We start from the raw sequence: 27,403 nt of genomic DNA on the forward strand, positions 1-27,403 counted from the left end.
TCTAACATTCTGTGATTCTGTGATATGGCATAAACCAAATATGACAAAAATTATACACATAAAATAAGAAGACAAATACACAAATAAGGCCATCTGCAGAATTAAAAATCCACCTCTTGCGATATTTCACAATAATTTCAACGCAATATTTTACATCTTATGCACTTAAATATTTAATGTAAAAGGAAAATACGTTTACAGAGACAATCATATTATCTCTCCAAGGATTTGTCCGATTTGCTAGCTAGTGGCCTTCTCTGGGGAACTGGAATTTTAGAAGGCTTGGCTGATCCTGACCGAGAACCTGCTCGGGGTGTTGGTCTGCTTGTAGCAGGAACAGTCTCTGACATATCTGAGCATACAGACTGGATTTCTGAAATGTCAAAGTCAGATGCATCACTGCCTCGGCGGCTACTTGACCTGCTGCCAGCCTTGCTTCCTGCTCGGCTTCCAGGTCTGCTTGGAGTTCTTCTGGTTTCTAGAAAGAGAAAAGATACCCATCAGCATTAGAGGTAAGGATGGAAAAGGTGTGCAGGTCTTTCCTAGGTCTTCGGCAGCCCCAAAAATTCCTCGTTGTCCAAAATAAATTTTATATCTCTGCTAGGCAAGCTAGATGATGCCGTATCTCCCACTAAAGAGAAGGAAATTTGAGATCAACTGCTGAAACACAGTTAATAGCACATCTCATTAAAAATGTATTATCCTGGCAACTTTGCTTGACTTACTAGACATGCACTGTATATCCACTCAACAGCCAGATCTTTTCTTTCCCCTGCCATTTTCTCAGTTATTGAAGAATTCAGTATCTGGCCTCTTCATGAATTCAGGATTTCTCAATATATGTACCTTGGAGATGCAGATGAATATCCTGATTTTTAAATCTGTACCCCTCTCTTTTTTTGAGAAGTTGAAACTATACGGTTGAAAGCTGCAAGTAACAAGGGTGGAGTATACATTCTACCAAACAAAGGGCTGAGTAAATGAGCTCTCAGCAAGCCTGCTAAAGTGAAAGCCTGCCCAGACAATGTGCCATGAAGAAAAAACCACAACAGAGAATCTTAAACAGAAAATTATTAATGTGGCTTTTCACAATTTTCCAATTACTTATTTTTGATCTTGACAAATCTGCTTCCCTGTATATGTGAAGAACATCAAGTTGAAGCTGAAATCTTAGGTGGCTCATTTTTCAAATCACCTGTAACTTGAAAGACATGTACTCTTTGAACAGGATTTTCCAGTACTGATCAGTATGCTCTGCAGAGCTTAAGATGTGAGTTGAGGGAAAGCCAGTAGAGCTACCTTCTGTTCTAACCATCTGACCCCTCTCCCTTACACAGAGCTGCTCTGAGGACCCTGAAAGAGCAAAGCTTCACATCTTTCTGTTTTCCCATACTGTTTTCAAAATCTCCATGAGACATTCCATTAATAAGGTCATCTACAGCTGCTCACTGCAGTTCTTCTTTCAAAAGAAATGGACAAGTCATGATTAAGTGATCCCTTTGCTCCATTGCAGTTGAGCATACCCTGAATACTGTGAAGAACTCTTTCTTTTTAAGTAAATGCTTCTTCCCTAATTCCTTAGGCAGATACACTGGAGATACCATTGTCAAGAAGGCTGCAGTCGTGAATTTGCACATCCAGAGCTGAACGTTCCTGCTGTGCAACCATGTGACCACCATCCTGACCATGTGCACCCTCAGCTACACTAATGCAGAGACAGTAGGACTTTCACTCCTTCCCACTCTTCTGACATCTCCCTCACACCCTAATGTGACCCTAAGTATCCAGGTGGAAAACAAAGCAAGCAGCAGATCAAGTTCTAAAGTCAAGACACTCACCTGCAAACTGAGCTCTAATTCTGGTAGCTGCTGTTGACAGGATGCTGCCATCATCTCCAGAGTGGAAACCCTTCCCTGACAGATATCCTGGCAGTCTAAGTTTACTTCCTTGAATTGGTGTTCCCTATGAAAAGAAAAAAAAAAAGGGGTTTTTTCCTAATTGTCACTACTGAAGGTAAGGTCTGGTATAAGGTAGCTCATAGGTTAGAATATGAACATCATAACAACATCCACTGGGAATCTGAAACACCGGTTTGAGTCACTACAGCTATTTTTCATGATGTGACATTTCGAACACTCCTTCAGCTGTATCTGAAGTAGTCCAAATGTAAAACAACGGAAGAAAAATAACTTTGTCTGCTTGACATCAGCATTTTAGCATTCTCTATGTATTTCAATGCACATAAAGGAAGAAAAATGCTACCTTCTTATAATTAGTCAAGCATGTAAGATTAGTTGATGGTACATGACTTAAATAAACAGAGACAAGTAGTTGAGGTTTTATGTCTGCATAGCCTGACTTTCCACCATTTTGACTGTGTTTATAGGTGGTGAATACATGTGTTTCAATTTTATAAATATTTTGATGGCAAAACAAAACTACCAAATTTCAAAACCTTTTGCTAGAAAAAAAAAAAGCTGAAAAAAAGACATAGGACTAATCAACAAAGATCTTTTTGTCAATATATTGTCTGAAATGTCTCTACTCCATAGTGTTGCCCTGCCTGCTTTCTCATTTCTGAAATAAAATGAGTCTGGATTTACAATCTGCCCCAAATGGGAAGATTTTTCAAAGCCACAAGAATTAAATCCTCAAATCTCAAAATGCATACGATAGGAGGTGTATGCAAATAGGGGGAAAACTACAGTATTCATATTCATTCAATCAACACCAAAATACTAAGTAAATATGCAAAAAGAAGAGCAGACACTGCAGGGACGAATGTGGCACACTGAGTGGCCTGGATCCCAGGATCCTGTGTTCTGTGCCTTTGTTCCCCACACAACGGTAGGGTAGGAAACCAAGATCCAGAGTAGTGTGTTGGGAGCTGCCTAGAGCTAAGCACCAAGCAGAGGCCTGGCAGGAGCCTTCCTGGCAGCTGCCGGCTCAGACCACTTCTGGCACATCTGAACAAAAGAACACTGAGATGCTACAGAACAGACAAGCTGCTGGCTCTGACAGGGATAGTCACAACCTTAAACTCCCTTTAAAGCCAAGTACAAGTGCTTAACATTCAGCCAGCCACTGGCAATCTGCTACACAGAGACTGCCTGGGAGGATACAGAGAAAGGGAATGCTCTCCATTACCCCTGCTGAAGCTGCTGCACTTTGAGTAAAGTACGGGATAGAATCACGGGTGCAAAAAAGAGATCAAGCTTGTTCTTCAGTTTTGCCCTAAACCTAAATGCAGTCTACATATAAAATAAAAAACCACTCCTTGGTAGAAAATGTTGCAGAATGCCTCAGAAATTCACTGCAACTTACCCCACCATGCTCATTCCATTTATAATCTTAAAACCATGGAGGTTTACATAAAAGAAACTCACTGAAACTACTGGCAGTTGTAAGAGGAGGTGGGAAATACAGTGCCCTAATTTGAAATCAATGCCAACTGCTTTCAGCTCCTGCAATTCAATGAAAACAACACTTTTCCATGTCTATAAACCCTTTAAAGCACCATCAATTAATCTTACAATTCAGTTACCAGCTAAGAGATGAAAGAAAATACAGTAATATATTAGAAACGGACAACTGACTCAACTTTGTGCTATTGTCAATCATTCTCAGCAGCAACCCCATGTGCTTGAAGTGCTGCACACATACAGCCGCCTGCAGTGTGCACAAGTGATGCACCCACTCACATAGAAAGAGAGAATGAAAAGTCTGTTACATATCTGAGCAAAGCCACGATGAGGTCATGTAAACTTAGCAGTGGAAGGTGTCACACGACTAGCCCTAAGCATCAAAGTGCAGGTATGTGAAAAGCAGATAAAACAGAGGTGATGGTAGCACAAGCTTCCCCTCGCCAAGCCCTCCATCCAACCCAGGGCACGAGCCACTCCTACAAGTGACAAGTCAGTTTGCAGCACAATCCAGCTGCAGTCTTCTCACTGACTGTAATGGCATTAGAGGGGACACTTTGGCTCCAAGCCCATTCAAATGTTGGTCAAACAGCTTAATTGCTGGCACAATCCTAATTGCTATACTAGCAATTTCTACCTAAGTCATGGGCTGGAAATAAGACCAAGGCTCACTTCCTGTTAAGTCATCAAATAGCTATCTTATTAGAGCAACAATTGGTCACTACCCCTTACACAAAACTTGCAGTTGTTGAAAAGATTTATGTATCACAGTCAGTCTTTTGTGCAATTTTCTTCACAGTGATTGGGTATTTCTTTATTTAGTGGTTTTATACTGAAGGTCATGATTTATTAATCTCATTCCTGCAGTTCATGTATATTACAGTACTTTATGAACTCAAAGTAAACAATTTTAGGAAAATCTGCAAAGTATATGAACTGCTTTATTAAAAAAAAAGTGCTTTTCCACATTTGCTCAACCAGCTCATTGCGTACTGTTATGATTTATTAACCATCTGCACTTTAAACATAAATTCATTGAGGCTGAGTTTTCCTTAAAGTCAAAAAACATAAAAGAACATTTTAAAAAAATACTTGAGGGGGAAGAAATAATTTGACAGAGGTCTAAAATAAAGACAATGCATTAATATGTAAAGGATGTTGCAGCTCTGAAGCACTGAAACTCTAGTGGCTGTTAGTGAAGTAACAGTTTTAGTGAAGGAAGGTCATTAGACTGCAATCTCTGTCCTTACTGTACCTCTGCAGATGACCCTTGATAGTCTGAGGATTCTGGTGGCTTAGAAGCAGTTGAAGTTTTGCTGTTTGTCAACCATGGTTTACCATAGTTGCGTGTTAAATGATGGGGTGTCTGTATGAAACAATGGTAAATCAAAATATGAAGGACAGTAGATGGAAAACAATGTCATGGCAAAGGATACCCAGCTTTCACAGGGAGATCAAATCTCATAGTAGAAATAAAAACTAAGCAGAACGAGTTGATGACAAATGTTCTGAAATGAAGAGATGGCAGAGCTTATTTTTTAAACAAAATGGAGAGGTTCATTGCTCTTACAGAGCAATTCCCAAATTCCCAGTTAGCTTATGCAGACCCTTAAACGTAAAGAATTGTTCTATTCCCGTGTCGCAAACAAACAGTAGAGGAAACACACTGAAAAGATTTCTCAGATCCTCCCCAGACTAAGAAATAAAATTGAGATACTTTTTCCCCATCAGCTAGAGAAAGCGCCAATATTGTTGGAGTAAGGGAAAAAAAAAATAAATAATCTATACTCTGTTTGTTAACCAGTGCAGTCTTGTACATTTCTCCTTACCTTTGGCGTACTTGTAGCAACTGCTTGCGGGACAGCTGCCTGGCCAACTTGACTTGGCAGAGAAGTAGATCTGTTGGGAGAAGCACCCCTTGAAGAGGGTCGTGATCTACGGCCCCTTGGGCGGAAAGCTGCCATGCTCTGACTGGCACCATCTGCCAAAATGAACTTTTCACGCAGCTCCACGTTTGTCCTCCCTTTAGCTGCAGCAAAGAAAGGTGTTCACTTAGACAGATATGAAAACTGTAACAAGGCTGTTTAATGCCATTTTTGCCATGCCAACTCCAGCACATTTTAACAATAAATAAAATGCATTATGGTGTAATGCATTTATTTTGGACACAGAAGAGTTATGTGCAGAACTCACTTATTCTAACACTTTATGCCAGCAGGAAGGAAGTCAGCGTGACAATGGAAAGCTCAGCTCAACGTGCTAAATCATTGTTAATCAATCAACTGTTAATACATAGACACAACCTGATGAGCCATTTTACTAACTCTACAGCTACTCATAATACTTGCTTGGACGTTCCAGAAGAAATTGCTAAATACAAATTACAGGAAAGCAGCAAATATATTTATTCAAAACTATGAAGTTACGTAGTTTGGCAACATGCAATGATGAATATAAAATCCAAACTAAGATGAGGTAACTGGTGGCTAAGCACTCACACACACATACAAACACACATATGAAAGAATGTTCTGCAAGAATAGATGCAAGACATGTTAGCATTTAACTCTGTCAGTGTGAACGACAAGTGTTTTTGAAACACTCTTCAAGCGTGTCAAAAAAAATCAGCTTGCAAAGCACCAGCCCATGGAGGAGCACATTAAGGTAAATGTGATGGGTGAAGCATATTGTTAAAAGAATATATATTTTAAAAGTTGGAAGGAAATGATGAGAGAGGAGAAGAGGAAGAGAAGGAGACAAAGAGAGGGGTTTGCCAACCTATAGTAGGCTGAGTGGTAATTGAAGAGTTTGATTCCGAACGTAACATTTTACTCCCGTGATGATGAACTAGAAAAAATGACACAGGACATGGGTCACATTAAAGAAAACCGTTAGCAGGAGAAGAAATTAAGTACAGCAGCTGCATATGCAAGAGACTCAGAGCACCAGGCCAAAAGACAGGACTCAGAGCACAAGCTGCCTCTAAGTGCTCTGAGGGGAATTCTTACAGGTCTCCTAGGCAAAAAGGAAATAGCACTTGGATAGACTCAGCTGCAATCCCAAGTATACTTGTGTAACGGTATGGATCTGCTGACATAAAGAAGTAATATAAGCTAGAATTATTTTACATAACTAGGTCCAATACTGTTAAAGCTGTTTATGACAACAGTTCTTTGAAATGCAATTTATTTGTATACATGAGAAGCCCTTCGTGGAAATGCAGATCTGCCAGGCGAAGTGCTTAAGGAAAAGTCCAAACCTGCACCACTGACATCCATGACTACTTTACATCACTGACCTCAACAAGACTAGGATTAGGTACTAACGCACAATGTCCAGTGTCTGGATGATTTTACAGAGATCAGTATTCCTTTAGACTCCCTGTGTTGACTTACTCATCTGCTCATGTATTTCCCAGGAAAAAGGGATAAAGTACTATAGAAAATACTATGGAGATACATAGAGTACAAGGTTTATTAAAGAAAAGGAGATAAAGTTCCAAAGAACTCTTAATCTGAGGACAATAATAAAGAATTCCAATAATTTAATTAGCCCATTACTAAGGATTATATCTCTCAGTGTCAATCCAAGTAGGAATTACAACAGTTTACCTGTCAATAGTCCTGAGAAAAATGTTTGGGATACATCAAAACTAACCAAGTTAACCCTTCAATGAAGTCAGAAATTTTGAGGCTCATTTCACTCTCCATTAACTGTGCACTTTTGAGGAACAGGAGTAGGAAGCTATACAGTAAGAATGGCTCTACAGGCATAAATGACTTTCCTGTAGTAGCAGGTGCAGAATCAGGTGCTAAATTTTAGTTAGACCTGTGGTCCAACGCCAATAAATGTAACATTTACTGTTACATTTCTTTAGTAAACAATATATGCAATATGTTTGTAAGAAAAAGGACTATTTTTAATACTCACAGATGTCATCACAAGGTTATGACAACTCTTTCATGATACTATGATAAGAAGTTTTATAAGTACCTTTTGTAGACAAAGGTTTTTAGGCCTTAGTGACATACTGTCAGCCCTTACGGGGTTTTGTGGTAGCTTCTTTTTGGATTTAACATCCTTGACTTAGCATGACAATTGCTACAAATACAAGCTGTCCACTCTCTCGAGATCTGTATCAAACTGTTTAGAAACCTTGATCCCAAAGTAGAAGCTGTGTGAGATAGCTGACACTGGAGTAGGGTCTACAGAACAGTTGATGCCTCTGTCTTCACTAGGTCACTTGCCTCTCCTCAACTCCTCTGTGCTGTCCCTGCACTATTGTGATTCTATAGAACTCCTGAGAGTTAATGCTGCTAGTTATTAGGATAGGATTACTTAGTTACAGAATGTCAGCTCACTCAGTCAATTATTATACTTTCTGCAATCTTACTACTCTGGCTATTATTTGTCTCGTCAAGAACGGTGACAAACAGAGCCTACTTTCCCACTAACAGAAGTAGGCTTTCTGACAAACTAAGATGTCATTATGTTGCTGTGTAAGGATCATAGAATCATTAAGGTTGGAAAAGACCTCAAGGATCATCAAGTCCAACCGTCAACCCACACCACCTAACTCACTAAACCATGTCCCTAAGCACCACATCTGCACGTTTCTTGAACACCTCCTGGGGTGGTGACTCCACCACTTCCCTGGGCAGCCTGTTCCAGGATAAAACAATGCATTTGATACAATGCCCTGGAGGGCACGGTGATAGAGTGCTCCCTGCTTCCCCAGACCACAAAGATGCCCTGACCGGGGCATCTTCCATGTGCTTTGTACAAGGCTTGAGGCTCTGCAAAGTGGTTCTGGGGACAACGCCAATGGAAAGATGGGGCTACAAAGGCAGAGCCTCAAAGCTTGGGTGCAGCCACTGCCTGAGAAATTTTTTTGTGTTGTTGTTGTTACTCTTCAGTTCAATTGCCTTATTTTGATTTATTGCTTTAAAACTTCTCTCTCGCTGAAAAGGTTTCACTGGACATTTCCGTGTCCTATTTCTCCCAAGTCATACAAGCAGCTTACATGCCACAAACTCTATCTGGGCTAAGTTCAACTCCTAATTACACCACTGTAACACTGAAGGAACTGCGCAGAAGACACTACAGTTGTTCTAGACATACATCAGTGCAAGTGAAGAGGATCTTAACCATGACATTTAAAGTTTACAAAAACAGATCATTACGTGACAGTTAGTGACACGATGTTTACAGAACTGGCATTTCATACAATTTAATCTCCATCTTGGCACAATGAATGGTGACTGTATCAAAATAATTATCTGCATGTCCATTTTAACAGTGGTGTTACATACCCCTGCATGGATCATTTTTCACTAAGAACTCATCAAGTGCCATCCAGCCACCTCCAACACGAACCATGACTGTGCTTCTTAGGATACGAACAAGGCGCAGTTGTGGAGAGTCACCAAACTGCAATAAAAATCAGACAACAGTCTCAGGCTCTCAGTCATTCAGATGCAGTTCAACGCTGATAGGTTAAAAAATCAGATACTTAAAGTTTATTTTTATATTTAATTATTAGTAAATGCTAAAAAAATCATTTTTATTTATGCAGATTATTAAAGCTGTTAAGACTTCAAATCAGATGCTGCTGCATTAATCCAAAGGAGATGGAAGGACGGTAAGAAAGAATCTCAGGTTTAATTTTATGATTGATTCTCAAACGTCTGAGCTCATAAAGAAAGCAAAATTGGTAATACATTATTTCATTGGTTACAATCTGCACTTAGGCAAATTAATGAAGACCTATTTGCATTATTTCACTGTTAAAATCTTAAGCAAACACTCTTCTGCAACAGTCTAGATATTAATGATGTCAGCTGAAAGGAAGGCAGCATTGCTTTAAATGATCAGCACATGGGGTGGAAATTCAATGCATTATGAGTGTTGCACAGTTCTATCAATTGATCCATCTATAGGGATATTTTCAGGTATAGCACTGACATAGCTCATCTACAGCAAGGTGCATGTTGGAAAGGGAACATTAAAGAAGCAATGAATGATTCACAGCTTTTATTATTGTCTTTTATTATAAACTGTTTGTTACTCCTGTGTCTACATATTGATGTTCTTCAGAATTCAGAGATGCACAAAAACCTGTTGCATACTAACTCTTGTACTAGCCCATTCTTCCTTTGGACTGATGGCCAGACCTAACGTATGTTTTGCCCCTGAAATCTGTATAACAAAATCAGTATGCAGTATCTCCGTACAAATCCGGATCAAAGAAAACGTGACCAAAATGTTGACCCCATGATCTCATGAAAACTAACTGGAAGAATTCAGTACTTTTTAGCCAGTGCCACTAAAATACTTACTTTGGTATCAGATCATCAGGGCAAGTGTAGTGCTTTCACACACAAACATGCAGAGCACTCACTGAAACCAATGGGAGTCAAATGCACCTCTTCAGGACAACCTTTGACCCCTGGAAATGCTGGCCATAGTTCAACTGTACCTACTTGCTCCAGTGAGGGGACTGAAACACTTTCAGTGTAAACCACACAAATGTGCTCCCTACTTGTTAAATGACTTTAGTTGCTTGGTACTACTTAAGTCAAGAAGAGAGAATAAGTTTAAAGGAATATTACTTTTAGGAACCAAACAAAAGCAAAGCTTGCTGCTTACTTCAACTATTTTTTTTTTGTTGTTTTAAGTAAGAACATTGACATTAGCATTATTTGTAAGGGCTTTTTAATAATGCATTCAATATGTGCTGAATAAAGTGCCGCTTTACATATGTAGATCAAGGTTAAAAAAAGAAAGTGCATCCAAACTGATGCCGTTTATTTTCTTTGGCTTGTTTCTACAGAGAATTTTTCCTAGAGGTTCTAAAGATACTACCTTTTTTCTTGTCTTTCTTTTTCCCCCATCCTACCTTAACTCTTCAGTCAGGCCCCATCAGGCCACTACAGCAAGGCTCAGATACAGTGTCCTTTGGAAACTGTCTACCGAGGCTGTGGTTAATTCACACAGTGGGTCTACTGGAAAATAACCCAGGTATCTAACAAGGCATTCTTCCTAATGGTAACTCAGTCTACTTCCTTCTTAAAATAGCCTGGACACCAATTTTCCTTGAAGAGTATTCAAAGAAATAATCAGTAGTAAAAATACTGTAATAAAAATATAAAGGAAGTCTATTTTAAGCTACAAAAAGGCCTGTTCTTGACAGGAACAACACTGTCACTAGAGAAGCCTCAGCCAGCCTGCTGTAGGTGATTTTTACTATGATCCTGTCCTGCACCAGTAAAAGCTAGATGCTCTCAAAAAATGCTGTATTTTTCCCAGATCTGAAAGTACTGATGACAGATAAGAGGATTAACATAATTTCAAATCGTCTTTTCAAACAGAGCCTTGTTCTATATGTGGAAAACATTTTAAATTATACTTAGATACATTGCTTGAGGCATGTGGTAAGATTATCCGCTGCTCTTTGTGCTTTCTTCTACAGCCTTCAACAGGCTTTGCCAATAAATAAGTATGCAACTGTATTTTCAACATCTCTAGATTTAAAATGGCTAATGCTGTTAACACTAGCGCTTCCAGAATGGATTATACATATTATTGCCTTCATAAGAGCATGAATATAATACTAATGGTATCCAGTACCTGGTTTGTGTAAAGTATTTCCATTCTTACCAGGCAAGCATGATTTAACAATTTAAGAAGCTGTGTATCAGTATGAACCAGAGGACTAAGTGAGAACTGGTTAGCGTATCCTCCCTATACCACTGCAAAGTGCCACTGCGGTTATGACTCACTAATGACCCAGCTGACAAAAAGTATTCCTAAACACAGCTGCAATAGATTATAGGCCTGCCACAGCTCTTTGACAACATTTTTGGGAGAGGGAATAGTCTGAACTAGAACAGCAAGTTTAATTTGCCTATTTCCAAAATACGTATTTGATGATTCACTGCGTTAGTATATAAAATACCAACAACCAGCTATGTTCTGAATCAGTCTGCTTGATTGCACAGGGATTTTTTTTTTCTGAAAATGAAAGTATTTTCTGCCTAATTCACAAGAAGTAAGTTATATGACACTGAGATTTGTTTACACTGTGATCAGCCTTTAATCTGATAGCCTAAAAAACACAACATAGAATTTTGAAGCATTCTGCTACAAAACTGAAAACTGATAAAATAATAGTAATTCTAAAATTGCAGTTTAAATGTTCAAGATTCTTTACTATGGGAATTGCTGCTGACCATTATCTGGTTCCTTTAAAAGTAATCTCCTTAATGAGGAAAATGCCCAAAGAAAGAAGGTGAAGGACTGAAGAGAAGGGATCCTGAGACAAGGAAGGCTCCATAGCATTTAAAGAAATACCACAGCTGACCAGCAATGAATTAGCTGAAGGTGAAAGGACAGCAAGAAGACCGACCATTGCAAGCTTAAATCACTATGCGTTAGAAAAAAAGAAAAAAGGAAAAAAAAAAAAAAGAAAAACTTCATAACACATTCCACTGGTTTATACCTGATTTCCCAGGAAGAACTGATAAGAAATGAAAAATGGAAGAAAAACACAATTAGTTTACAGGAAATTCTCTCTATGACTCTAGAACACATGCAAACAAACACATTAGACATTCCAAATAAAGTATCTACTTCAGAGACGAGCAGGTAGCTAGCCATCTGGAGACTGAATATTGGAAAATATTCAAGGCCTTTGTTTTCGTTCCCATTGCTGTTTCTGTGGTCTTTTAAAATCATCTACAAGTATTTAGTAAACTCTCCTAGACAGATATTGCATATTTCATCTGAAATTGTTCTGGTTATTGAATCTAGGGGTAGCAGATCTTTCTCCACAACGTGATATTTATCTTTCTGTGATCTAAAATTGTTCTGCAGATATCTAACACATTTCTTGTACTTCTTCAGAAGGAACAATACGCTCCAATAAAATGACAAGGGAGGATAGAAGTAACTGAATACACTTTGGTAAAACATTGTTTGAAGTCCAACACAATACCACAGGAAAATATCACTGTTTTTATGAAACTAATAGAAAATGAGCGACATTTTGAACACTTTGGGTATCCAGGCAAAAAGACTGGCCTTTAAAGAGTTGCTGTATGTAAGTATGCGTGTGTGTATGTAAGCATGCTGTTAGCTTTCAAAAATTCCCATACGCTGAAAACAGTTTCAGCAGTTTCAGTGAAAATAAATACAAGCAGCAGCACTTTCCCGTACTTCTAGCTTATCTGTTCTAACAAGAAAAAAATATAAAATTTAGACAAGCTTAAAGAAAATATATAATTGTCATACAAAATTCCTGTAAATTAGTATAGCCTGATTCCTTGCATAACCATGGCATATGAAGAATCTGTAAACTGAAAGAATTAAGAAGGTCCTTAGAAGACTTACCCTGTACTTGTTATCCCCAATCTGTTCCACTTGAAACCGTTTTGCACATTTACATTTAGCTACCTGCCTTGTAACCTGCAAAAAAACCACAACTGATTATTTTACTGCTAATATCACATTTCTAAATTTTTGTCTAATTGATAAACTTCAAATTAGATAGGAGTGAAAATGAAACTAATTCTTAAAGAACGTGACCCCAGTAGAACAGAGTCCAATCTAAGAGAGCAGAGAATGTACCTCATCTTCAATTTTGTCAGCATCTGTGAGAGGCTTATATGCATCCTTGTTTGGATGAAGAGCTGCTACAAATTCGTAATAGTCAATATACCCATCACCATCTCTATCAAAAATGTCTGCAACAGCACTCATTTCGAGTCGGCTTGTTGGGAATTCTGGAAGACAAAGACAACAACAGAAGCCAAGTTTTTTGTCTTTTCAATCCCATTACAATGAAATGCTATATCACAAATATTAAAAGGCTTTTAGGCACTAGGTGACAGATAATGCTTATCAAAAAACCAACAACATTCAAAAGAGAGAAAGTATCTTTCTGAAAAAACAATCTTCATCTCCAATGTTACCTAGATATTGGACAAAACAAATATCGTAGTGTGGCTTGAAGAGAAGCACAGATCAAACTGTAGATGTATTTTTTTTAACATTTTGACCTTCAAAGTGCATAAAATACCACTGATTAACAAGATAAACTGTTAGTGAAGAAAGGTCAAGCGAGAATTTCACTGCTAATTAAATTTGGAATGCAAGGCCTTCCCGCTGCAGAAACATGCAGTGTTTCATGAAATCCTTCTTTAGATCAAGTTCACAGCAGCAGATTGTTAACCCACAGAGATTCTCTACAAAATGGCCGAAGAGAATTTCCAGATGGTGGACAGGGATTAAATCATCTGTATTTCACAGCTGTAACAAGTTGATACCAACTGAGTTAAATGAGTAAGCTGTTAAACCTCTTGGTGGTATCAGGATTTTTCATTACCTTCTGTCCATTCACACAAAACAACGAGGCACACATATAGTGACTATATAACTGCATTTCCTAAAGCAGGGGGAAAATATAGACTTGACAATATTCTCCTACTGAATAACTTTAACATGAAATGCCCAAAGCAGCCTGGTTCTGAATCTTCACTGCTCAAAGCAAAAGTCTCTATAATCTGAAGATAAAGAATTATTTTAAGAAGCAGGCCCTTATCTGTTATGAGTCAATTACTAAAGGGAAACGTGATCATGCACAGACTTGATGCGAAAGGCTGACCACCACTCTACATACCTAAGGAATATCAATCCATCAGGAAAGCTAGGAAAAGTCCCTTCCTAGTCTGACTGCTTGTACATTTTGATCGTCATTATACAAGTATACGAACATGGTCATGGTTCATGGAAACAATGGTTTCAGAAATTACATGGTTTTCTTCTATAATTGAAACTATTCCATGTAAGTTCTTTAATAAAATTCGTATAACCATATGAACTGATTCTGAAAATTATCTATAGATGTTATGAAACATGTTTCAAGTAAAAGAATTATAGTTTAAATTAATCATAATTAATGACTTCAAAAGGGAAATCTGTGACCTTCTAACAAAATAAACCATATAGGGTACACTATACAGACAGTAAGACTTCATGAGATGTTTGTTCCAAGTTCAGCGTTAAGTTAATTTTAAAACTTACTTGAAGAAAGAATTCCATCGATAAATTCTTGCCTTGTTATCTTTCCATCCTGATCTTTATCAATCCTCCTAAAGAAGTCCATCACACGAGACTTCTTATGGTTCATCCATCTCATGTATTTTTTCCTCCAAATATCGAAATCAAAGTTGGCAAATTCTCTCAGCTTAATAAAAAAGAGAAATACATTTTTTCAGTTGAAATCAATCAATCTAGAAAATCCATGAGATACACCATCTGCATTCTTTGAGGACCTATAGAAACATTTTAAATGTCTTAACTCTCCAAACATTTAAAATGAGAATGACATCTTTTCAAGCACATTAAAGCACGTGTTATCTCAGTGTTTTCAGTTAGCTGCATCATACAATACAATATAACAAATATGGAAGTTGTTTACAGTATTTACAGTATTGACAATTTAATCCAGGGTTAACAAAATTATGCAAAAAGTATGTATATTCTGTACAGTCCCTTTCTGACCTCTTCAAGCCTGTCCAAAGCATCATTAAGTTTTCGTCTTCTTTCCAAGGCCAGAAGCCAGACTTGCTGCCATTTGCTGACTAAAAGGTTTACTCGTGGATTCTTGGTTTCAATTTGTGCCTGGGCTGCTGACGGATATATGCCTGGTGTTGGGGAACGCTTTCCTGTTAAAACATGATAAAACATGTAAGTCTCACCCAGTTCAAACAAAACAAATATTCACATGAAGAGTACTTGACCTTCCTACAACTACTCCTTCCTGTCCCAAATAATGAGCCCATACTCTGATATGACTGCATCTAATGGCTTTTTTTTTTTTTTTACCATTGCTGAGGAAGGACAACATGGTGGTTAAAGTATCTTTTGTCTAGCCAGAAACAGCTAGTAGTGGTTGAACTAGTGAAGTTGCACAGGCTAAATAAAATCTTTGCAAATCTCTCAGAGAGTTACAAAGTAAACAGCCTGATTATAGAAGCAAGTTCCATGTATAGCCAAGTATAAAATACAATGGGTAAGTATATCTAAACATACAAAAAGCAATTTCCTCACTTGATGATTCACATTCCATTCAACTTCACTGAACACACTTTCTAATTGGATCCATATAATTTCATGGACAGTAAGAGCAAAATTTTGTCTCCATACCTTTATGTAAAAAAATTGTTTGCACTTTCAGATAACAGTAGATTTGCAAAGACTCAGCATGTGCACGCTCTTGGAAGTTTAATAGCATATGAAAGGCTGCACTGAAGAAGTACAGGACAAAATTTAAAAATACAAGTCACAATGAAGAATGAGAGATAATTACAAAAATCAGCCAAGAGAATGTCATTGTTTCACTAGAAGCTAACCAAACCTATTAGATTATTAGCAATATGTTATCTTTACAGACAGAGCAATGGTGTGTGTGACCTGCCCCAAAATACTTCATTACTTACTTCCTGCTCTCCCCTTATCAACAACAGGAATATGAGATTGTACTGGAGTGGGTTCAAGTGCCTTTCTTTTATAGGTTTTTGTAACTTTATCCACATCAGGTTGTTTTCTGGTCATTTCCTCCATGAATGTCTGCAATCAGATAGAGGTGGGTTTAATGAACAATACACAAAAGTAAGCACAGGAATGAAAAACACATACAATAGCAAAACACCAAAGTTACATGAATGGCACAGAAAGACACAATGCCAGCCTCACGAAAAAGACACATTAAGGTTTTGTAGGTAAGAAAAATCAGCAATGTAAGCTTTTAAGACCACTATAGCCTACCTGTTAAAGGAAGGCTAAATCTAAAAAAGAATCTGTCAAACTCCTTTGTTATGGTGAGGTGATGTACAACAGCATTTTTACTCCGAGTACTCAGGTGTTCCTTGCTGTCCAGACTGCAGTTCACAGAAGTGCAACAGCTCTGGCGTGTAAGATGGGGTAAGCCTATGAGCATTCACTGCACCATCAGCTCCCTCTGGCACTTCATAAACATACTTTTGAAATCCAACTAGTCCACACTGCAACACTAGTTCTAAGGCAGCAGCACTATCATATATTTCATATAGAGTTTTATTATTATTACCCTTGTTCCTATGGGGAGTTGTAGGTCCGCTTTTAGAACAATGTGACACTGAATTTTCATTTGGTTGGGTTTTTTACCTTTGTGTTGAATGAGCTACCAGCACATTGTACATGTACAAACACACAACTGACTATCTGAAAAGGGATTCCGTTATTAGGAGAGAAAACAGGAGATTCTCTCTTGATTATGAAGCCTAGCTGAGATGTGATAACCATTTATGGAATGTGTAGGACACCTGCCACTTAACATGCCTTACCTGATGTTCAGCTATAAGTGCTTTAACTTCCTCAATCTCCTGGGAGATAATCTCTTTATCTTTTTCAGTGAGTGTAGTCTCTGCCCACTGCAACCAGGACAGCAAGGCTTCCAGCAGTTCCTGGTTAGCAATGAGTCCAGCCAGAGCTCCTGCCAGTCTCTGCTGATGTTGTTTAGCCCATGCTAAGACCTTCATAAAAGAATCAATGCATGATTATTTGCACATCTTAAATTCTTTAAAACGTACTTAAAATTGCTCTGCTAACTGTAAACCCAGAACTTCCTCCCCCCGCCTATTCAATGTTTGATTATGAAAGGTACTAGAGGTAGTGGCTGATCACTAAAGGTGCTAGGTGACTAGAACTCCCTGTTCAACATCACATTTTTTTCCATAGATATTCAGGATTAGGTGCTGTTAAATGCAGTACATAGCACATTCAGGAAACATATTAAAAACTTTGTCAAACAGTATGTCTAAGATAGTGAATCACATAGGATTTGGTGTCCATCTTCCTCCCGGGTGCTCCTGAAGCCATACTGAAGCTAACACCAGTATTTAATTTTTCTTTAAACTTAATATACACAGAAAATACCACCTTAGCAGCTGTGAGCGTGGTACATTCTCTAAGACCTATTTGTAGCCACTTAAATAATTTGGAAATCTTACAGATTAGGAATATGTTGGACTGAAATCCTCCCTAATGCAATCAGAAAAGGCTTCAAATTTGCCCTGCATTTTCTTTCCTTTGTAATGTTTAAGTTTCTCCCTAGAAACTATTGGCTTTCTTCACATGGTTAGGTCAGGCAGTATTTCCTTTAACATACTAACAAAGAAGCTTGGCCATCTGCTTTAGTTCTTAAAGCCCTCTAAATTTTAAAATAAAACCTAGGGAAGCATGGTATTCACATCCATCACTGCGAGTATTTTAAATGTTTAGTTCTCAACAGCTGGATCATTTCCTCCCAGTGTAACTATACCATGGTTGTCAGCTACGTTCCAATCAAAGACAGACTGCTGCAAGAAGATGGCTTGACATATACTGACCTCTTCAAATCTGGCTCTGATGATTGTTATCCAGTGCTTAATGGTGGTGATGGAGTCTGGGTGGCAGATAGCTAGGATAGCTTCTCCCATACCTGTTGCTTTATTCAGTTCTGCCTTTTTCTCTTCCAGTTTCTTCATAAATTCCTACACCAGAAGTAACAATCTCAATTAGATGTTGACAAAATTTGCAGGAGAGATCTGAGTGCATTGTCTGGAAGGTCACGAGCCTCTCGATTGCTCAAACAGGTTCCACTTGCAAGAGCAAGTTTAATTTGTCTGAGAAAAATTTAAAATTGTTAAAAAGCCTATTCCACATAAAGTACTAAATGAACCTCTAAAATCTTTACTCCAACTCGCCACTCCTTAAAAGCCCACCAGACTGTAAATACTTGATAGACACATGCCCTTATTAAAAAACAGAAGGAAAAGCGCAGCATTTTAGAAGTGCCGTAAATCAACTATATGACGGCTTGAATCATTATTGGCAACATTTCAGATGACTTGGCTTGTCTGGCAGTTACAGTAATTCTTCATGATAAACTATCAAGCTCCTAGCAGAGGCTGGAAATGTCCAACTATAATTACATGCTCAGACAAGATGATAGAGAACTTCAGAAGCAGCTATACTAAACTAACACAAATGTGAAAACTCAGCAGCTGAGAGGGAGACACAGCAAGAACATACACAGAGACTGCTAATTAACCAGCTGTTTTCAGAGGCACTGCCATGTAGGAGAAATCTTGTAAAAACAAAAGGATGTTTACAGCTTTAGACATCCAAGCTCCTAGCCATTGATGTTCCTAGGGAGTCCAGCAAATGAAAGGGTGGCAGGACCAGAATTGGGTGCGCTGGGTAAACAACAAAAAAACTGAAGGCCTTTTCCCATCCTTTCTATAGTTTGCCTTTTTTTTGGTTTTTTTTTTTAAGTGATTATACAACAACAGTTTTACTATTCTGCCTATTTTGTTATGTCTAAATGTTGTGTAAGTCTGTATGTCTTTGTGAGAACCCTTAACTGGAACTGTCAACATCCCTGAGTGCCTAGTGGAGTTTTTTTGGTTTATTTTGACATCTTTAATTGGGCTACAAAATAGAACCATGTCTCTGAAGGTTTAACTCTTCTCTCCATCCACAAAAAGCTATGTTGGATTCCAGAAACTGAAGACCAGCCAAGTCAGATCCTAGAAAACTCAAAATCACCTAAATATTGTAAAAACAGATTCTACAACAACTCAAAATGACATTATCTTGTGCATTTACAAAGTAAATATGAAGCTAGTATGAAATAAAAGTATAAAAGAAATAATATCTTCTACCTTGTTCTAAAAGCCTGGAATAGGCAGGCTGCATATTTGAACAGACTCGTTACTAACTGATTTTGACTTAAGCTTAAATTAATGTCAGAGTTTAAGACCCAATAACAACAGCAGTCCTTGTCTCATAAAAATGTAAGAGTTCTTAGAACATTTCAGTTCAAAATGGTTTTGGAAAAGTCAGGGTGGGTTGCAAGGAGAGATTTTCAAAATAAGCCAGGGCCAGAAGGAAAACAACCAACAACAACATTGTTTTCCCTGCACAGCTGTATTAGTGTATCTCAAAATCTAAATCTGTGAAACACTACATACAGTGTATTACACTTTCCCTCAGAAAGGATACAAACTGTATTGAACTCCCTGCCAGTCCAGTGATATAGACACATTCACAGGAGAGGAAATGGGATGCTTCTCATTAACTAATGCAGTTACTACACTTCTCAGTCCCTAAAGAGGATGCTGAGTGACACAAACCTCTGAGCCCAAGACAGTAGAATTAACTAAATCATGTGCAGTATTCAAGAAAAGAAAATCAGTAATGGGCATAAAGATGGACCATTTGGATAAAATACTGTCCTGAAGAAACCTTTCAACACGCAGCTGGGTACAAATGCATTAAAAACTATTTTACAAGAATCATAGTGATGAAAGGAAGATACATTTCATATTTATGTAAATAATGTCAGTCATACATTTTTTGGTATCAATACTGCAGCATTATAATACAGATGGGGTATTTAAAACTAACACCATATATATTACATTTTCCCTTATTTTATTTTTTTCATTCTTGAAAGCTAATGTTATAAGCTTAGGAGGAGAGACCACTCATTCAAGGAAGATTTTTCTGTATGGGCTTATTGAGTCGTAAAGCAGCAGCGCCACAATCTTTCCTAACTTCACAATTTCTGTATTCTTATTATTTGGCCTTTAAGAATAAAATGTGCTTGGGAGAACATCTTCTAAAGCCTACTAAAAAAATTTAAGTACTGTATGGCCACATCTAACATTGAGATTGGTTGTGTTGTGCTAGCGATTATTCTCCCCACCTGGACAGGGATTCTCAGAGACAACTTTGCTTTGGTTTGAGGTTCCAAGCTATGCTCCAGCAGCACCATTTCGAGCTTTTGTACAGAAATATTTTGTTAATCAATCTACATTGCAGAGGGAGAAATTTACAATTTTTTTTCTAATGACTTCAGTGGCCTGAAAATTTAATTCAGACATTTCTTTCCTCCGTATTCAGAAGATCAAAAAATTAAATAAAAGGGAACTGATGAAGCACATGTGGAGGAACGGCAGCTAAAAGACAAATTTCACTGCATTGGAGACACCAGGTTGCTGCTGCCAACACTAGTCAACATATGCTGATACATACCTTTGCCAGCTAAAGAACAGCACCCAGTTTCCAGAGTCCTGAATTAATTCTGAAAACTTCTTCAAAACATTGCAAACTGAGTACCTTGAAAACTCCTTAGTTAAGAACCATTAGATACTCATACCCTGAACGCACTCCTCTGCATAATAATATTCCCAAACTCAATTTAAAGAGGATGCCTTTCCACCCTCTGTTTCGTTAAGCTTTGTTCTAACTTTCTTCAGAGCAATGATGAACAAATCCATTACTCCTGTAATTTGTTCTATAACACTGTGGGCACTGCATTCTTGGTATTGTTACTATTGCACTTACAAGAAGAGTTTTGCATGGACTTCAACGTGCATGTTTGTAGCCTCCTCGTTGTAAGGTGACAATATGACCTCTATGCTCCTTACTTAGCCATTTTCCCATTTCATTACTGCAAAGTTAGTTTGATGACCTATAGTCTAGTATCTGCAGATACCAGACCCATGGCACTGCAATATTTCAGTACCTAATGCAAGTGAAGTACGACAGCATGCTGTTTCACCATGACAGAAGGTTAATGGATGATAACATAATTCTGCTGACATTTACAAATGACCTTGAAAGAAAGCTATACGCTGCTTTACTCAATGGTGCTAAGACAACATATACTTTTGCTACTCTAGCAGCCTGTGTTATAATTGTCAGGCAGCATATATTCCACAGAGGGGTTTCCATCTGTCTCTAAATGTTTACAGCAACTTTCTAAAGGCCCATTACTTTCTCAGTAAGCCAAGATGACTCAAACAACAGCCCAACACCAGTATGCACATCAAACTGTCAACTCCGTTAGATTTCTAGCTTCTCCATAGAAACAGCTGCAAAAACAAACATTGGCTGCTGGATGTAACTGTACGGCACGGACTTTTCATTCTAATAGGTCTGTTAGAAGGAAGAATAAAGGAAAGGAGGCAAAGTACCCTCTTCATTTTCTTGCTTACCCTGTGCTGGTCCATCAGTGTATGTAAGGCCTCTTCATCATCTGGAAGGATGCCATGGAAACGAAGAGCCTGCTCTGCCTCTGCCAGCCACTCCAAAAGGACATGGACAACAGAGTGGAATTCTTCTGCCTGTTAAAATACAAGAAGTAGTCATGGTCACTCACGAAGGGATCTGACAGACACACTGCAGCTTACACAAGGAGACTAAGCCCACATTTGGAGTCATTAATCACACAACAGTACTGGCACATTAACTTTCCATTAAAAAGTCAATGCTATATAGTACTACATTTTCATAACTGTAAAAATATCTCATGCTTCCCAAAAAAATTATAGGAAGCCTAAAAGCCTGTTCATGCTTTTAGTCATCTGATTTACAGTGTATCTGCAGCTCAGCTGAGAATGTCATGCCTTTACACTGGCAAATTACACGGGAGGTGCTTTCATGGCCCAGCTGGAGAGCTGAGAACTATATTTTCTGCATAGCCTAAATCACTAGTTAAGCAAAATTAATTGACAACACGTTGGTGACTAACCCTTTTTACGTCTGGAGAAAGCAAGAAAGTTCCACCTTTGGGCACAACCACATTCAGACACATCTCGTGTCTGAGGTAGCTCAGGACTGTGCCCTCTGAGAGACTGGAGAGCTGGACAAACACAGTACCCTGGGAAAAGCCGGGCAAGGATTTTGTACACAGTGGATATGTCGCTATTGTAGGAGCCTGATCCTAGCACCAGCCCAAGCTCCACAGTACATCCCTATTACCGGAGGTTTGGAAACAATACAGATGGACCTATTTGTTTGGGAGCGGTACCAGCCAATACTGACAGACACTGCTCTAGCTCCTGAGTGCACTCAGCACAACTCCATTTTTTCTACAATATACTTCACTGTGCACTGTAATTGTGCCAATGTAAACAAGTTTTCAGTACACAAATTTACTTCTTTCCAATAACGCAAAAGGGGCATAGATATGATTGTAATCTCCAGCTTCCTGTGAAAGGGGCACAGTTCTTAATCACCCCTCACGCTTGACTGTAACTTCAGTGATTTCCTTAGATGGTAAGGTCTTTGAAACATTTGTTTTGCATTTGTGGTATAGACTAATAACAACATGAATAATAAATGCTAGGAGGCATTATTTATGTGCTGTGGTAAAGGGATGGAGACAAGGTAAGCAATGCATGAGCAAGAGAATAAGTGTTTTCAAATGAAATTAAATGAAACTGAATTACATGAAAAAATGAAATTAATTTTTTGACAACTGGACTGTAAGATATTTTCTCTGTTTTTCATAGAGTACACGTAGCACCATTAGTATTCCTCTACCTGCCGAAGAGCCTGTTCCAGTCGTGTTTGCTTGGATACTGACAGGGCACAAACTGTCTCCCAACGAGTGCTTAGCTCCTGCATCTGGACTTTGACCCAGGAAGAGTCATCACGACTGCCTTCTATCAGCTCCCTGGCAGAGCGCTTCAGAGCCTGGACGCTGCTCGTTCTTTTTCCCAGCTCCTTCTGGAAAGCCTATGTACCACCAAATACATTTGATATGTTTAATTCATTAAGGCATAATTATGTCAAGATAAACAAAGAAACTACTGGTTATAAGAAAAAAATCAAAATATGGATTTAGTTCAGTCAAGAATAACTCCATCAAAGTTACACAAACCGCACAAGTTCTGCCCGATAGATTCCATAGGAAGATACTGACACTCTATGCTATCCTAATAAAACTGGAATATAGTAGGAAAATGTCGGGTAGATCCTGAGAATGCACTCTGATCCAATGCATGGAAAATCTATCCTCCTTACCATGCTGGCTTTATGCTCTTTATCAAAGCAATTGATCTGACACACTTGATTAATGCACAAGATTGCCACAGCAGGAAAAGATCAACATAAAATGCTAACAATCAAGGAGAAGGTTTAAAATCATAAAAATGGAACTAAAACCCCATCTGGGGGTCTGACTCTAAGGCTGTAGATCTCGCCATATATTCAGATATTTATGTGAGAGTACGTTCACATTTGCAGATGGAACAAGCTCCAGTTACATAAAGGAAGCTCTCAAAAGAAGAGATGACAATTACAGTATACTGTGCCACTATGACTTGTCATATACAGTGAGATTTCAGAAGCAATTCCAGCATATTTCAAGCTAATTTTTATAGACAATCCGTGTTTCCAAATACTTTTTTTCACGAGGGACAAAATCTCCTCCTCACTGAACAATCTTTGGATACTGGAAGTCACTGGTAGACAGAGGGACCTTCACATTGTAATCCTCCCAGGCTCCAGAGATCTGACTGCATGTAGCCTTTGCAATACCAGTAACTTCAACAGCTGTTTCTTCTGATATACTGAACTGCAAAACTGGGATTCGGAGGCACAGTCCTACATTGCCTATTTGCTCTCATCTCCCAAAACACTTCAGTAACAAAATACTGCAGTTTGCCAATGTAGGCTTCTTGGGCCATAGTCTAGTTGTATACTCCTGTGCATAACTTAAGCATTGCAATTACTTTTCTCCATGAATATACAGCAGTCCTGCAGGTTTCAAAGGCTGCTGCAGTAATGAGAAGCGTACTGGACATTTGGCTAGCAGATGTACTAAATAAAAAGTCCTGTCTCCCCCAAAAGATTTTCAGTAAAATAGTATTTGCCACCTCTTGCCCAAACACATTCATAAATGCACACTTGTGATTTTTGACAGTATTCATAAATACACAGGACAGCAGCATTGAACAGAATATCTCAACGCTAAATGGTGTCAATGAGTCACTAACAGCTGTTTTCTTCCCTGCATGTTTTATAGCATTTTTAATTTTTGATGACATGTTTGGATTATAAAACTATCCCATGTTTCTAAAAATTACAGAATAGCCCAATAAAGACAGCTTAAAAATGCTATTTTATGAGCAATCTAGTAATGAAAAAAAGAATATTTTTGGAATTACCTTGTGATTGTCGATCAGGTTCATCACTAAGTCAATGTCTCCATGTACTGGCTGATCTTCTGCTAGCTGAGGTTCAATTTTGTATAACCAGTCAATAAGAGCTTGGAGAGCATCAGTACATTGTCCCGAAAATAACAGGGCTTCCTCCAGTTTATTTTGCCTGGGGCGGGGGGGGGAATATATATATGAACACACACACACAAAATAGTCATTCGTACACTTTAAGAAAATATTTTCAGCATAAAATTATAACAACTAAGAGCTTTAAATCAGTGTTTCCCTTTTTAAATAGGGAGACCACCCCCCCCCACACACCCCAACTTCTCTTCCATACCATCAGGAAAGTACGCATTCCTAGTATTTTACTGCTTTGTCAGAACTATCCACTCTGGTTTTACTTTTACACAACAGAAGCCAAAAGAATTCTCCTAAGCCTTTTCCTGGTCTGCTGAATAATTAGTTTTCATGTACCTTTCCACTGTTTTTCCACAAATTGTATCCCATTTATCCTTTAGTTCACTCAGCATATCATCAAGTTTCAAATTGTCATCAGCCCAGGTGGTTTTCTCTTTCAAGGAGCGTCCAGTCCTATTTGTGGTATCATACACAGAATGTTTGGCACCAAGAGATTTCTGGAATTCCTATATATATATATGTAAGAAAAAAAAGATACCCATACTGCATTAACTGCTTACAGGCCACAGTTAATTAATCTTTGGCATATTATTTGCAATGAAAATGGTAAATTTTGCTACAAGAAAATTTTAAACTTACTGCAAAATTTCAGTGCCACAGGCACTTGACACAGGGCTTGACACTAGCAGAGTCCCTGCATTTTGTCCCTCTCTGGGAATGTAGCTCTACGCCCACTGGAACAAACTCTGGAAAATCCCTCTTTCAGCAAGAACCAGGATTACTGTCCTACCATAATATTCCTAAATCTCAGCAAGGGGCTGCCTGGTAGTCAGAAGAATGTGAAAACCTGCTACTTTGGGAGCCATGAACTGAGCAGTCTTCACACTGCTTTTTCACAGACTAAGATTTCAAGCCAATGTAGAGCACCCCAAGGGCTACAAAGGTAATTTTGGTTTAGCTCAACACGGTCAAAGCTAGGAAATCTCCAATCATAAGCATTTAACCCTCCCAAGACTGAAGCATACTACAATTGGGAAGAATTGTATGCCAAAAGTAGACTGATTCAGGCACAAGAAGCAGCCAGGTAACATCCCAGTAACTCAATTAGGGCTGGAAGCCATGATCACAAGCATGTTTCTGTGACCCAGGGACTTTGGAAGATGACAGTGACACAGCAGTTGCATTTGCCTGCCAGCTCTGACAGCTCCTTCTGTCCAGAGCCTTTGGAAGCTTTTCACAGGCACAGAGAAGCACACAGAAACACAGCTCATCTGATACCGCAGAGGAGTTAACCGACTGACACAGTAAATAAATAAAGGAACGCTGCCAAAAGACAAAACCAGCCCTACACAGCAGCTGTTCAATGGTAAAAATGCTTAAGTGTTTTCACACCTTTACGAACTGCTAGCAGAAAATCAGTTAAAAAACAAAACCACAAGTTTGCTTTAGGAAGCTCATATATAGTCAGTCAAAGAAATAGTCTTTCTTTTTTTTTGTCACAAAAAAAATACGAGGCCAAAAGAGTTTTTGCTCAGTGTTTGCTGAAACAGGTTTTCATCTGGTTCTCAGAGCAATGTTCAGTATCATCACATCCAGCAAGGAAATAATTACCACTTACAACTTCTAGTGGCATGTAAAGATCGCAAGGATTCCTCATGGTCACTACCAGCACGTGTGCCTGCTCAACTCCAACTGGCAAGCTGTTCCCAGCTGGCCTGGGCCAACCTGTGCCATGGTAGCTCAACTCTTCCACCAACTTTCCCATGTGTCCACATAGTCATCTGCTCTTTTTAGATGTGATCGTGTGCCAGAGAAAGCTGAAGTGGAATGGAGCTGTCTTAATTAGGAGGTAGGCACTGGGTTATGCCATACCGACAGTACAACTTTACCTGGGGTGATTCAAGGTTCATTTTTAAAAACTTGCTTGGTATTTTGCACTGTACTGTCCTTACTTTAGGGTTCCAGAGGGAACTGAGGATCACCATTTATCAGAAAAAAAAAAAGAAACAACAAAAAAAACCCAGCATCATTTGTTTTGTAATTCAATATTTCCTTACTGTCGCCTTTCATTTTCCTCATATAAAACAAGGAAGCACACTCTAAGAAAGAATACAAGCACCACTGTCAAGCTAGAACTACAATAGCAATAATTTCCAAAAATTAAAATAACCAGATTTTATTATAAAAGTTCCTTCAATACAAACAATGTCTGTGCTCCTTTTCTTTGATGGGGTTTATTAACTACTTAACACTACATGCACAGTGTTACTTGATTTGTACAAGGAAACACAATGAAACTGCTGCCAGAAAAGGATTATACAGGAAAAAAAAAAGATTTAAATGTAAACAAAAGGTTGCAGTCAATTCATTCTTTGAGAGACTACATACGCTACCCCGTATTTACTTTCATTTGATTTCACAGAGGTGTAACTGAGAGCAGATTTTGGCTTAAACTGCCAAGGGCAGACAGGTAAAATGAACGGAATCTCAGTAATTAACTATCTACCCTCCTTCTAAGGAAGATGGGAACATACTGATAAAATTAGCCAGGTTCATATAAATGTAGTGCAAGGAACATGCAGCATTAGCACAGGAATGGACTGGGTGATCTACTAGTAAGGGTTTTTCCATTCCTGACTTCTAAAAATGAAAAAAACCCGCTGATAAACAGACCATGAATAACCCCTAAAAGTCCCTGGCAACACACTAGATATTAGGGAGAGAGAAAATGTATTATCTCGGCTTTTCTCTTTCAGGGCCTTTTTTTTTTTTTTTTTTTTTCTCAATAAACCCTGTGACAGA

General features: G+C 38.5%; 1 protein-coding gene across 1 annotated transcript in view; it reads right to left on the reverse strand.

Annotated features, from left to right (window-relative positions):
- Positions 1-47: 47 nt before the first annotated feature.
- Positions 48-27,403, reverse strand: part of LOC104461085 (dystonin-like) — a 70,849-nt gene continuing 43,493 nt past the window's right edge. The window contains exons 27-43 of the mRNA XM_010072540.1: positions 24,938-25,107; positions 24,467-24,626; positions 22,839-23,033; positions 21,509-21,637; positions 17,852-17,995; positions 16,808-16,996; positions 15,923-16,052; positions 14,985-15,148; positions 14,505-14,667; positions 13,050-13,204; positions 12,813-12,887; positions 11,923-11,940; positions 8,735-8,852; positions 5,252-5,451; positions 4,678-4,788; positions 1,839-1,962; positions 48-478 (exon numbers count right to left, since the gene is read on the reverse strand). Of these exons, the coding sequence (XP_010070842.1) occupies positions 213-478; positions 1,839-1,962; positions 4,678-4,788; positions 5,252-5,451; positions 8,735-8,852; positions 11,923-11,940; positions 12,813-12,887; positions 13,050-13,204; positions 14,505-14,667; positions 14,985-15,148; positions 15,923-16,052; positions 16,808-16,996; positions 17,852-17,995; positions 21,509-21,637; positions 22,839-23,033; positions 24,467-24,626; positions 24,938-25,107 (2,511 nt within the window). The 3' untranslated portion in view covers positions 48-212. The remainder of the gene's footprint in view (positions 479-1,838; positions 1,963-4,677; positions 4,789-5,251; positions 5,452-8,734; positions 8,853-11,922; positions 11,941-12,812; positions 12,888-13,049; positions 13,205-14,504; positions 14,668-14,984; positions 15,149-15,922; positions 16,053-16,807; positions 16,997-17,851; positions 17,996-21,508; positions 21,638-22,838; positions 23,034-24,466; positions 24,627-24,937; positions 25,108-27,403) is intronic.

This window comes from Pterocles gutturalis, unplaced genomic scaffold (assembly GCF_000699245.1).
Source record: "Pterocles gutturalis isolate BGI_N339 unplaced genomic scaffold, ASM69924v1 scaffold15642, whole genome shotgun sequence".
Taxonomy (NCBI): Eukaryota; Metazoa; Chordata; class Aves; order Pterocliformes; family Pteroclidae; genus Pterocles; species Pterocles gutturalis.